The 13,818-nt window shown below is 49.4% G+C and overlaps 1 protein-coding gene across 4 annotated transcripts in view; it reads left to right on the top strand.

Annotated features, from left to right (window-relative positions):
• Rdga (retinal degeneration A) overlaps positions 1–13,818 on the top strand; it is a 520,967-nt gene that overhangs the window by 119,897 nt on the left and 387,252 nt on the right. Inside the window, exon 1 of one of the 4 annotated variants that reach the window (XR_013317059.1) lies at positions 2,296–6,576. The exons of 2 other annotated variants lie outside the window; for them this stretch is intronic. Coding sequence is in view for 1 of the 2 variants with exons in the window: in XM_077674669.1 (XP_077530795.1) it covers positions 5,633–6,576 (944 nt within the window). In the remaining variant the exon portion in view is untranslated. Of the gene's footprint in view, positions 1–2,295; positions 6,577–13,818 lie in introns of those variants that run through there. One more of the 4 variants, XM_077674669.1, reaches the window with a different exon arrangement.

The raw sequence follows: 13,818 nt of genomic DNA, 5'->3' as shown, positions 1-13,818 counted from the left end.
CGCAGCGTCAGACTTGGCTACGGCGTACTTGAGGCGCACACCTGGGCACGCGCCGGCGCCAGGGCGTCTGCCGCGGCTGTGACGCAACACAATCCAACACAATCCACTTCAATCCAATCCAATTCAAATTCAATCCAATCCAATCCAAGCCAAGCCAAGCCAAGCCAATCCAATCCTATTCCCCTCGCGCTTGCGCAGAACGGCCCTTCACAGCACGAAACTGCTCAACCTCGGCCAGTGTAGCTTACGCTACAAAACCTTAAGCCACCACTATCTCACTGCTTGCTTGCAGCCTCGCCTTGGAATGAGTCCTAGTAAGCGCGTGGTAGTAGCTGAATTGCTGAAACCACGTGTTTTGCCGCATCATGGACGCTGACTGGATGCCTACTATCTAACATATTGTTCTTTGTGTAGAATGTGCAGCACTCAGCGCCGCCGCACAACGAGCATCATCTATTCAAAACACCAATTTTTTTTCACCCCCGAAGCATCTTTACCGCGTCCTTGCTGTTAAAATGTGGTTGTTCTCTGTTCCATAGGAACCGGTAGAACAAGAAAGTGAAATGTGCCTTCACAGGAGCAGTTAAACGTTAAAAAAAGCAGTTAAAACGTGCATCGATATGAACTTAAACATCGCTATTTATATTTCGTCGGTATGGCACCGTTATACGCATCAACGTTAAACACTGCATTGCACGCTTTGGAACATTGCGTAAATCATACTGAAACCACAGGCGCTCGCAAACTGTCCGTGCGGGCGAAACCAAACAGGCGGTCAGCGAATCGTTTGGTAAACACACGGTCCGCTGCAGCGAATGGTGCAGCGGACCGTGTCACGAGGGCGACATCCGCAAGTCGGCTTCTCCGCAGCTTACGCTGCGCATCCCCCGTACACGTAGGCGGCGGCATCGAAGCGCCAACTGTCGGCTCTCATTACGTCATGATACACTACTTGCTTCGCCTCTCCTAGATGACAGCACCATCTGAAAGGAAGGCTATAAGGCGCGTTTGTCGTCCCATTCCCGCGCCTGTTCATAGCACAGTTGGGAGCTCATTTCGTACTTCCCGTTGCGGCGAAAGAGTTCGTGGCTCGAATCCCAGCGGCGCCGTATAAATCAGAAGTTTTGCTGGCGATGTCCTTTCCGTGACGGATATGATGTGACTTAGATTTTGGTGGACCCCGTCTGCACCCCGGCATAAAACACTTTCGTGTTAAAAATGGGTTGGAACTTGATACCCTACGCAGCTTAGAATCACGTGTTCTCCCATCTCGCGTAATGGGGCATTTCGGGCTAGCATGTGCCCTTTAGGGAACCAAACGCCTACCGCAGAACTGTGTCGAAACCTCTTCGCTGTCATGCTGCAAAGAAACGCCAGTGTAAACGAAGCACAGATATGAGCGTGTCGGGAACAGGCTGTTTGCGCAAGTGCTCCTAAAATCTCAAGTATCTTAGGGAAAAAATGCACTCTCCGTGTTTACGCAAGTCGCAGCGAAATGCGCTCACGCATCTCGAAATCGTCCCGACCCAACAAACGCGTACTTGCTGTCCGTGTTCCAGGCTTCGTGGTTGCCGGGCTCATCGACGCGTCTAGCATCAATATCACGCCATCGTCTAAACGATGATGGGTATGCATACGTGTAAGTAGACGTTCTTTTCACGTTTTTTTTTTCGTTTTCTGGCTGCATATACCACGCATAAAAATTCCGAGTGTGAGTGTCCAGAAAGGCAGTCTTCAGCGGTGGCAGAGTCAAAAACAGAGAAGACGAGTGGGAAGGACATTGGGTTTCGAAAGCTCTTCGTTTCTTTTGCTTTCAGTTACTGCTATCTGGGTTATCCATAAAAATACGCGCGCCAGATATGTTTGTTGATACAGCCGCCGCGCCCGCGTTTACGCACAGAGCCCGACAGCTGTTTTTTTTTTTTTTTTAACAACAAAACCCGAAGCTCACGCTAGGCACAGGGAGCGACGGAACGGTAGTTCAGAGTTGATCCGCGAGATGGCCCTGGGGCAGCGCAAGAAGCGAACGATCGGGAGAGAAAACAAAACGGGAGAAAAGGAAGAGAGGCGAAACGGACGGGAATGCGCGATTGGAGGCCGGTTGGTGTCACGTGGTATACGGCCGGCGAGCGAGCGCCTCACAGCGTCTGCTTTTTGCAGCCATCCGTGAACAGAGGCGAAAAAAGAGCAGGGTCGGTGGGATGAACAACGCCACGGCGGGTGCAAGGAAAGTATAATGAAAAGTTTGTAGCTCTCCCGGTGCTTCCTCGAAAGAACGGAACGATAGAACGAAGGACAGAGTCCGCGGCGAAGGAGGAGTCTCGCGAGGGAGAGAGCAGCGCCTCCCTCCTCTCCCTCGGCGGGATAATCCACGGAGTCCGCACCTGAGTTCTGGTCACTGGCGCCGCTGGCGTTCGCAGCGCCCGGTCACCCCCAGACTTTCGACTCGAAGTCCGCGCCTCTCTCGTAGTACCTTACACAACAAGAAACCAGTCGGAAGGCACGCGTGCACTTTCGCCGCTGCCGCCGATCAAGACGACCAACTAACCGTTCCTCCGTTCATCGAGTCCCGCTTTGCTGTCAACACCGTTATTTCAAACCCCCGCCGTTTTTGCATACCCTGCTTTGTGACATCCTAAAGGTTGGCCCGACGAGGAAGCGTCATCGTAGACCCACTCAGAACCCCTCTCAAACGACAACCTCCCGCCGGCAACGTCGTGAATACGCCCTGTGGAGCGGCCAGTCCCCGCCCCGCCTTCCGGAAAACATCGTCTGCGCCCAAGCTTGTGTCGTCTGCTGCGGTTTTCGTGCGCGCTGCTACCCCGTTCGACGCCGTGGTCGCTTTTCCTATTCCTGTCGCCTCGACGCGTGCTACGTAAGCACCTGCAGGAAACGCCGTCGCATTAGTAGTCGACGTAACTCGTTCGTCGGCGACGCCGTGTACCGACGTGCGGCGACCACGCTACGCCAGGACGGCAGATTGAGTGAGTTCGGGCGGCCGCGTGCAATGAATCGGGCGTCTGATGTGTTCGCTTCTTCGACACCGTCGTTGTGCGTTACTTGCGTGCGAAGAGAATTTCGGCGACGAGGCGCTGCGCTAGCTCTGCGGAAGCAGCGGGTGATTATTTCGGTCGTCGCCTCACTCACCGCCGCCCTGCCATTCAGGCATCCGGCGACATCCACGCTAACAGCTCGCCGAGTCGTCTACCGCGAGACCCTGGCCCTTCGCGAAGCAATACCTTTTCTGATCAACTTTTTGGCGTGCCCTTTCGCCGTCAGTTTAAGCCATCCGGTTATCTAAGTCTTTCCTCAGGCGTTTATTTATCTTACTAAGCTTGTACGCACAAGTTCACGCCCTCGCCCGTACATAAGCTCCCTAACGTAAGTACGGTCTAAGATCTAGCTTCTCTCTGAGCGAAGGCAGTTTCCATGGCGCCCTTTTGTAACGTTTTGCAGTCCCTAATTAAGCACCCAGGGTGGTATCACGTCTTTTAGCACATATCTACTCGGCACCGAAGCCGTTACATGCAATCATTAACGGATTAGAAATGCGCGAAAAGGTAGCAGTTGCCACATGTAATGTTCGCAAGCGATCACTTAGGTGTAGATTCATTTGTACTCGGCATCTTGCCTCCCCGAATGCCCCCTGAAGTGACGTATTTGTTTGTGACGTGAGGTATTACTAATGCCAGAGAGCTTTACAGCTGCTTATTACTCCAATACCGTAGCGGTGCATTTGTCGGTACTTTGCTAGCTACCTGCACAACAATAACGACGACAATAACGTAACTGCGGCACACATCCTCCGCGCCTTTCACGTGCACATGATTACTGACACTACGGGACCACCACATCTTGTTGTTTCTTCTCTGTCGCCAATGTGTGATAAATGATTTTTTTATATTCACTTGCACTAGCTATAAAGTCCACAACTAAATGCTTCGGAGTCGTTAGAGTATATTCACTCTTAAATACGGCTTGCCCGCATGACAAAACAGTCCTGCCCACACGTAATTACTTCCGAATTCAATCATGGGTTCACTACTGGTAAATTAATGCCTTGATTGTCAGTTCTGTAGAATGTTAACCCCTATGTGTTACTGCTTGTAAAACAATGTTGGTTCCTCAAAACCGAGCGACTTATATTTTCGCGGAGAAGTGGCGATAACCTGTTACCCTTCCTTGATAGTTACAAGTGTTAATTACGAAGATTAGAGTGTCTGTGCTATACAGTTATGCTCACAAATTGTTTACCACTCCTGAGTAGAACATTACCGTATACATTATTTCATAAAAGGCACCGACGTTTAGTACGAATGAATATTGACTGAGGAACTACAACTAGTAGAGCTCATGAAATGAAACGTGGGCCATACGTTTTTCCCAGAAACTTTTAACTTACCTTGCCTAAATTTTATCCTGAAGTACTTTCTTCGTCGCCGAACATCTTCCTTTTGGGCAAACAAGCAATCTAGAACAGGGCCATTAAAAGGCAGTCTCTCCGGAAATTACGCCTGAGCGTTAACTTCGGAAATTTCATTTTAAGTTCGGAAGTAAACACCACATTACTGACGATTAATAATGAGGCCAAATTTCTTCCACATGAGCTGGCTCCATCTGTTACAGTAACGAACTCTGACTTTACAAGGAAGAATACTCTAGAAACATTCAATTATTTATTCAAAGCTTTCTATATTGGGCCGTCTCACCGAAAATGTAAACCCGCCATAGAAACGGCGCACTGTCCTTTGCTGTTCGCTTGTTTGAATTTTGTTTGGTCGTGCTAATTTATTGGCTTCGTTAATAACTTCTTCAAGAAATACACCAACACTAATCCTCCGGAACTAGTCAACTCCACATGTTTGTAGGCGCTGAAACGTTACTTTTAACCATACTTGAGTCAGCGTTTATTCTCACAGACACACATTGGTGTCAGCTTTATACCTTCTCAGATAACGAAATCACACAATACGCACTTCTACTCTGCTCTCAGTACACGCCCCTTGTAATGCCAAATGTTTTTTACCAATCCTAGTAGCTCCCTAACAATACTTCTCCGCAAGTCGCCGGCTTGATAAACATTCCATTTTTTTCTCTGGATCCCCGATGTTTCCGGCTTAACCAACAACTACGATGTGGCGTAGGTTTCGTCTTATCTCCATACGGGAGTTCACTGTTTCCTATATATGGTGCTAGTTTATCCAATCTATGCTACACCGGATAAACCCTATCCGGGCCACTCATTACGTGTAACGGGAGTAGGACTGCTATCGGCAGAACGTAACGGACCGAAAGATCAAATCAAGGCGGTGTGTTCCTTGCCACGATAATGACTTCAGGAGCATCTGTTCAACCGTTGTGAAAGAACGCTCGCGTATCTGAAGCACGCGGAATTGAATGCTGCATTCTATACCAACAGTGGTAGAAGACGTAGGTACGTTTCAGAAGGGCGGTGATTGTCGGTGAAAGGCACCGTTCTAGTGCGTCGAACCGAACAGTACTGGATAACGAAGTTGCGCAAGACTTCCCCGCGGCAGCGGGACGGCCGGGCGCCTACGGCTCCACATCGAGCCGTGGCGGCCCGGAGTCGCCGTCTTCGGCTCCGCCCCCCATCGCCGCGTGGCGCTGTACGATGCAGAGGCTTCGCGAGACATTCCGTCGCTCCAAGGGCCCCGCCATCGAATCCCAACTGCCGACCTCCGTGAGTCTTGAAGTGCCCAAGCAGGTGCGCTCGGCGAGCTTCGACGAAATACGCTTCAAGAAAGAGCACGATCAGGACTACGCGACTGGCGACAACCTTCTCGCCGTCCCTTCCACGAGAAACCAGCGGTCGCGCTCTTTCGACTCCGCAACCACGGCGTCCGGATCTTCTTCGGCGGCTCCCCCGGTGACTTCGGTGTCTGCCCCGCCTTCGGCCGTTCCCCCGGGCATGGTGACCGGAACGGGTAGCAGCAGTGGCGCAGGCTGCGGCGTGTCTTCGCTGCCGATGCCGAGTCCTCCGGCAATAGCCACCGACGCGCCCTGCCAACTAGACGTGCCCAAGTGGAGGCTTCTGAGACGCTCCTCAAGTGACAAAAGTCAGTTCTCCGCCTGCATACACTGTCAGTACATGGACGAGTTCAGTCGAAACACGTCACGGAGCAATAGTCCACCGGACCGGCTGCGATACTTCAGCTCTGGTTCGGAGACACTGGAAGAGAGTGAGTCTGAGAGCGCGGGGGGAGGCACGTCTCCGCGCCCCGAAGACGAACAGGTCACCGACGTCGAGGAAGACCTCCTGGTGTCACCCACGTCGTGCGGTCTCATGGTGACTCTGTCTGTGCCGGACTCTGGCCACCGGGCGAGCCTGGGTGGGGACGCCGGGGTGACGGTGGTGTCGCTCCAGGTGCCGCAGGTGGCCAAGGGCCGATCCGCGTCGGTGGACTCGTCGTTCCTTCAGGTTCCGACGCCTGACCCCGACCTAGACCCCGACTTGGCGGCCAAGGCGCACCGGTCACGCTCCGTGGACATTGTGCTACCGACGGGAGCCGAGCCCCGCTACGCCCTCTGTCAACCCAAAGAGAGGGGACACGCAAGGTACGTCCTCCTAGCACACTGAATGCATGCACTGTCATCTTGCCTGCTTACTTCCACTTCCTTCACTTGCAAAGAGGAAGATTTACGGCTGCTAATGCAGAGGCACTCGAAAAAAGGGGGCCGTTCTATTGGAAAACTCTATTGCGATGCGATGTCACATTCCAGCAGGTACACTTCTGCTTGTAACAACAGTCCCGGCAATGCCGAGATATTGGGTTGCAATGGCAATGCATTTTGTCCGGCACTCCCACTTTTTGCGCCCTACCTGGTGACATGCTAGTGAAAGAAAATTGATAGGGGTCCATTTACTGCACTCTTATTGTGATGTTCCACAAGGTGGCGTTGACTGCAGGCATACCAAGACGTACATTATCCTGGTCTTTCACTGTTTGTGTACTTGGAGTGTACTTTTTGAAGCAGTTGTATGCAATACGTCGCACCCAGTGTTGTTTCTTTCCTTACCAATAGGAGCACATTTGCACGCATTTGCGCGCATTTTGAAGCCACCCAGCATCTTCCTGCGATGCCGATGTTGTAGTAACATCGAATTAACCCAAATCCTACCGAAGGCCGTATTGTATCCTTTCGCTGCGAAACTGTAAAAAGAAAACGCAGCCGGTAGCACCAACCAACTGCGTGTTGTCGGCTGAATACTACATTACCTTGTGCAATAGCATCGACACTCTCGGAATGCTCGCTGAAGACCCACTTGCATTTTACCGTGCATTTTGCATTGCAAATTCGTCTACTTCCGCATACAGCTATCAATGCTAGGATAGCCCCACACTGTTCAGTAGCAGTCAGCAGCGCTTGTTCCGTCCCATTGTTTTAGCGTAGTAAACGTCGCAGCCAAATGTCGCATTCACGTCTCACTAACACGCGATCCAGCAGCACTAATATGGAAGATTTACTGTGCGTGTTCAATGCAGTTTCTGCAAAGGGGGGAAACGACGGCGGAACTTCACTTCTACCTGAGTGGTCGGGCACGTACGGAAGAGTGGTTGTCAAAAAAGTGTTCCTCTCCGTAGGTATTCTTTGTTGAAACGAACAGTGTTCGCGATAGCTTGTGCGAGAAATTTAAAAGGAATTTCCGACGGCTGGTATTTGAATGCTCACTCCGGAAGAACGCTGCGACGATGCTGATACTTCGTGATCCAGCCTGCCGTAGTGTAATCATCGAGCAGGTTCGAGCTCTCTGAAAGACCTTAGTCATTTTAATAATATCAGGCAGCACGCGTGGTTGTTACACAAACAAAACAATAACAAAAAAGCGTCACCCGCATGTATAACTGTGCAGCAGCGTGCCTGTAATTATGCCACTCGTCGACTAAACGCACCGGAAGACTGTGCAGGGAGTTTGATGAAAACTTTCACATAAATTATAAACCTCTTGTACCAAGTGACGATTATTTTGTACACCTCGAAGTGCCGACAGCTTTACGCCCATTTAGCCATTACTCCGGATGTGCTAATACTAGCCACTCATGTTTTTTCTGGAGTGGCAAAATCACTTGGTGGTCTAACAGCAGTGACAGATAACGTATTTGCATGATCGGGAAGCAAGATCGACAAAACCCTGTTGCTATATTCACCGCTGTACATGGCAGGCTACAGTAGTTCCTCGCTGCCCAACGAAGACCTATAATCCCGGGTGGAGGGCGTCATTGCAAGTAATAAAAAATGCAGGAAAGCCAAATGTGGGAGAGATATAAGGGATGGGGTCGAATAAAAACCGATAGAAGTTCTATCCGCAGCACTTTAGAACGAACGATTTTCGCATTTGTGCAAACAAAGCTCTGCGATCGAGCAAGGTTTCCAAACATATCGACCACGCAGCCAAATGGGAACCAAGAGCAATGGTCTGTTCGAACCATTTAGGGTGAAAAGAGCGAACCACATCGAACCCTGATCCTCGGTAACTGTCTGCGTCAGCTTGTTTCAAATGGAAACTAAGTTATATTTAAAGGCCGAAGCCATCATATTAAAGATACCTTTATTTCATGCGCCTTGCCCTGTTCGACATCAGTGTAGCGAGCTCCAGGGTAGAACACATCAAACAACAACTACGCAAAACTTGGCAAACACATTAAAGTGAACAAACAGACAATAAGTTACACGTAATAAAACCACACTTGGGACCGTACACCTCCGATACACGCAACAGATACAAAGAAGTCGCCTTGGCTAGATTACGGATAGGGCACACGCACGCAACGCACTCGCACCTGCTCACTGGATCTCCAAGACCTCTGTGCAGCAGTTGCGGAGAGGCCCTATCCGTGATCCACGTCCTCATACAATGTAAGGCACTCGACATTACACGACGAAAACACTTCCCACAACTACACACACGACATATTCCACAACACCCGTCATACTTCTTAGGAGACGATGCCATGTCTTCTGTTCAGCGCACATTTGAGTTCCTATCAGAAGTTCACTTTTGAAAACTCATCTCATACCACCCATAGTTTTACCGCTGGTCCTATACACCAGCCACCTTGTTTATTCTTAAACCACTCTTGTTCTTCACCCTGGCCCTTTGTACCAGCCGTACTCATAGTTTTTTTTTAACTGATTTTATTTCGTGTTCTCTCCTCATCGAATAACTTTGTGTTTGGCGCTCTTTGCCCGTGTCGGCCTTGCGCCAATAAAATCAAACCATCATCATCCAGGGTAGAACATAAAGGCAGGTGACGATGACAACCGCAACAAGTTGGAGTGCGATGAAGCGTAACTAGTTGCATGAATGATTTCTGCAAGCAGAGACGGTGGCAATGACGTATAGCGTCCGGCTAGCAAGCGGCAGATCGTCTTTTGACGCATAGCGAGCGATTGATTTCCTGCTACGAATGTGCATCGTGTACGACTTTTTTTCTTATTCATGTTTCCTGCATTCTTCATGAGTTCGCTTTGTGTCCAGACTTTATTTTTTGCTTTAAGACCAGCTTAAATATGTATACCTACATGCATAAACGCATACCTACATGCATAAACGCATACATACATACATACATACATACACACGTACATACATACATACATACATACATACATACATACATACATACATACATACAGGCGAGCCCGCTTATAACGAACACAACGGGAAACCAAAATCACTTCGTTATATCCGCTTTTCGCTATATCTGGACAGAAAATCTATGTATACCCATGGTAACAGGAAATGAAGATTTGTTCGTTATAACCGCTATATCGTTAAAACCTGGTTCGCTATAAGTGGGCTATACTGTACATACATACATACATACATACATACATACATACATACATACATACATACATACATACATACATACATACATACATACATACATACATACATGCATACATACATACATACACGCACACACGCACACACACACACAATGTTGCATTATTCCCCCATTTCCGTCTCTAACAACCATTACTTCTTCCGAATTACCGCACTCCCGGTAGAGCGGGAGTGCGGTAATTTTCTTCTCACTGTTCCTTGCCTCCCGTTTGCTGGAGCAATCATTGAAATATGCTTCATTCGTTACTCCTAATGATAGCCGTAAACTTTCTCTTCTGCAACCGATTACCCAACTCAGAACCGAGTCTGCGCCCCACTGTAAGCGCGCTTTTCACTGGAGCATCCTTTGTTAACGCAGTGAGCGTGAATTTTAATTACGACGGGCTAACATGCGCGCCCGCTCACAGGACCCTTTACCTACTAGGATCTTTACCTACTAAGAAATAGCAATGCGTTGTTGCCTCGTATTCTTAGCATGATGGCGGGGATGCAAAAATACTCTTTATTCCCTTTATTACGGGCCATGTTGTCATACCCAATTTCATTGATTTCTTTCCTCCCGGGGTGTTTTCCCGTCAAGCTTGTGCTCTTAGCCCAGCACCTCATTCCTTGTACCGCAATCCTATGCAGTGCGCTCTCTTTCAGACCTCCGTGAACTTACGAAACCACCCTCCGCGGTGGTTAAATTGCAAAGGCGTTAGCTCTAGTCTGCGGGATTGATTACGGGCCCGGAACCTGTACTTTTTGTACTTTATTTAACGCAAAAAGCAACAACACGCCCCTCTGTCGCGATGTCGGCTCACGTTCACGATTCCCATGTGGTCCAAACCAATCTGTAACCCCGGACTACTGCACGCCGCTCCGAAGCTCAGCCTTAGCTTAGATGGGCCGCGCGCAGCCCTCGACTCCTGCCCAATAAAACTGGGCAAAGTTTGCGTTTGGGCTTTTCGCGTTTGTTTCTGCAGCAGGCTAAGTGCCAGTAAAGAGCAACTTTCGTACCTCCCCTTTTTAGGGCCTACCTCATCTTTTGTTCTTAAAGCAGGCCTGCTTCCCAGCTACCCAGGCAAGAAGCGCCTTCCGACATGGTTTTCAAAACACAAAAATTGCATGTTAAATTGTTTAAATTATATCTGCTTATAGAACTACATGTCTAGTAAAGTAGTGTTTTTGCTTTGTATAATTGCTTTTCCAGATTTGGGTGTCACTTCTCAATGAACCGTTATTGCATGGTTCTGGTTCGATGTATTGTTTTTGCTTGTCCTAATTTTGTTTTAGGATGTTCTAACACCTGCTCAACTGCTTGCTGCGTTTTGTTCTATTAAAACTACATTATGTAAGGAGGTCCCCCAGACAGATCTCAACTTCGGGACCTCTGTTGTTTCTGTACTCGCTTATGTTATCCAAGAAAGCTAAACACCTAGTCATATCCAACGGTAGCACGGCGACTCTTTTGGCGCATGTGGTCAGTGGAACTCCGCCGTAGCTGGCGCGATGACGACGCACCCGTGAGTGCAGCACAGTCGCGCCACTGTGACCGGAATATTGTACGGCTGCGCGCCCGCATTGGTTCGCCGTCGAAGCAGGCGATAATCGACGTTGTGCGGCAGCGAAGTCAGACGTTGATTCTTCGGATCGTTAAACATTGCTTTGTGAAGACACTCAAGACGTCAAGTTGCAGGTCCATGAAACGCGAAGAGACAAAATGCGGGTCCGGAGTAGCAAGGAACGACCCGAAGATGGCCTCATTCGTCTAGAAAGCAACTCCTGAAGCTGGTGCAGCGCCCGAAACGCTTGTTCAGTGGGGGACTTCGAGTGATCAGAGTTTCAATTGTTCGCAGAGCCTTTTCTCGCGTGGCAATAAGGAAAAATAGAGAAAATGAAGGAGATAGGAGAGACCTAGACGGCGAGTGTTATGTTAAAAACAAGTAGTAAGAATAAAATGGAAGCCACCAGGAAACATCATAAAGACCATGTCAATGATATCACGAGGCGTCGGCATTACTCACTTACCTTTGAAGGCTCTACGGATTACGAATTTTCTCTCGTTTGTAAACCGTGGAGAATAATTTCATCTTAGCCAGTTTACTACTGCAAGCGGAACTTGCCGACGGGAAAATTACCTGTTTGGCAAGCTGCTTGTCCCGCATTGAAGTACCGAATTTTTTTTTGCCAGCAGCTCGATATAGTGTCTACATCTATCGTTTTTTTTAATACATCAAGCTTCCAGTGTCAGTTCTTGACCAGTTGTCTTTATTAAGCTAGACTAATAGATGTCCTTACCAAGCATGAGCTTTTCAAGAGAAAGTAGTAACGGAAGTATTCTATTTTTGTTTCAGAACTAGGCTTCGTGCAGTATTTCAGGGGCATGCCTGAAATACTTATCTTCTTGCGTCAAACACATATGCCCCTTGATGTGTTTAAACTAAGCACTGCACACAGAAAAACTGTTGTTAAAACTAAGATAAGATGTATTTTTTTTGCTTTTCTTCGTCTTAACCTACCACCACACGTGCCACCAAAGTTATTTGTCGCTGAGAAATTAACATGCATAATCTGACTCACTGATTCTTGCGTGCACAGTTATTCTCTGCGGTTCTTGTACTCCTTAGGCTCCTGCGGGACAATAAGTATCCTTACTCGACAGTAAAGATGGTGTTGATTCGTTTCCCCGAAGTCCTGTGTCGATCAGGAACCCAATCGCCCGGGCTCCGGTTGGTTTGGCAGGAGGCTGGCAGGGCGATGGTGTTGAAGTTCTTGGAGACGGCGGTCGAATTGACGAACTCGAGGCGCGTTGGGGTTGATTAAGTGAAACGAAGAGTTTATATACGGCTATTTACAGTAGGAAAACTGGGTACATGAGTAATGAAAAGAAAAACTTCAAACTTCAGCTTGACGCTAGCTCTAAGTGCGCACAAATCACTTGAGATTCTCAAATTCGCCTAACTTTCCTATTCTCGGAGCGTACACAAACCGCTCGAGAAACGACCGCCGAGACTCTGTCTCGCCGCAAGATCCGTCTAGTTGCCCGGTACGGCGCTGTACCCTAAACTTCCGACGTGATCTTAACCTCTAGCCTAGGGGGCTCACAAATCCCAGCCTAGCTTTAACGGTCGAGACTCCTTGTCCTGCCGGGAACTGCCCAGCTCAGTGCTCAGACAAGAACCATTGTCTTCGGCCTTATAAGACCTCCAGATCACACTCTCTCGGGAACGCCCCTGTAGCGTTCGTACACGCGTAAGGGAGTGCCCAAATTCACGCAGACAGCTGTCACTCTGCGCGCTACGGAATATTCAATGAGGCGCCACCACCTTTGGGTCAACGGCACGCTCGCGAACGAGCAAGTGCGCGCGACCCCGCGGGGTGAGAGCGAAAGGCGGCGACAGTGCACTGTGCCGACCGGGGTGCGTTAATAATGGTGTCTCGCGCGGCGCGCGCTTGGACGCCGGTAATTCCGCCTCCTCCGTGCGTCACGTCGACGATTCTCGGAACCCGGCGGCGCCATCTGCGTTGTCAACGGGGGATTATCCCCGTGGTATTCGGTGGGCCAGACAATCCGTCTTCCGTGCGCGCCGTGACGAATTGGTGACGGCTGCGGCGGAGAGTCCACAGTGTTGAGCCCCCAGAGAGAGTGGCGGGTTCTGACGCGCAGCCCGGGCGCCTGGTCGCTAATCTCATAAGTGGACCTTACACTCGACTTAATTCACGGAGTCTCACCAGTGCTGCCTGGCCGTTTTGCCGGCACTGCAGTCCACTGTGTACCATCTTTCATACAGTACGGGTGTGCGAAGACAACCCCAACTTAGATCGAATTCCCAATCCGTCGGTTGATCATTGAACAGAATAACGGGCCAGCTCTCTCTGTGAGGTATGTTTTGTGTGATTTTATGAGCCGAAATGGCAGCAAGAGCAAGCGAGTTACTGGAATGGAGACTTCCACCACGTGCTAC

The sequence above is a fragment of the Haemaphysalis longicornis genome, unplaced genomic scaffold (assembly GCF_048455015.1).
Source record: "Haemaphysalis longicornis isolate Haplotype H1 unplaced genomic scaffold, Haemaphysalis longicornis Haplotype H1 scaffold_6, whole genome shotgun sequence".
Taxonomy (NCBI): domain Eukaryota; kingdom Metazoa; phylum Arthropoda; class Arachnida; order Ixodida; family Ixodidae; genus Haemaphysalis; species Haemaphysalis longicornis.
The sequence above is the reverse complement of the archived record's forward strand: the minus strand, read 5'-3'. Positions and strand labels throughout refer to the sequence as shown.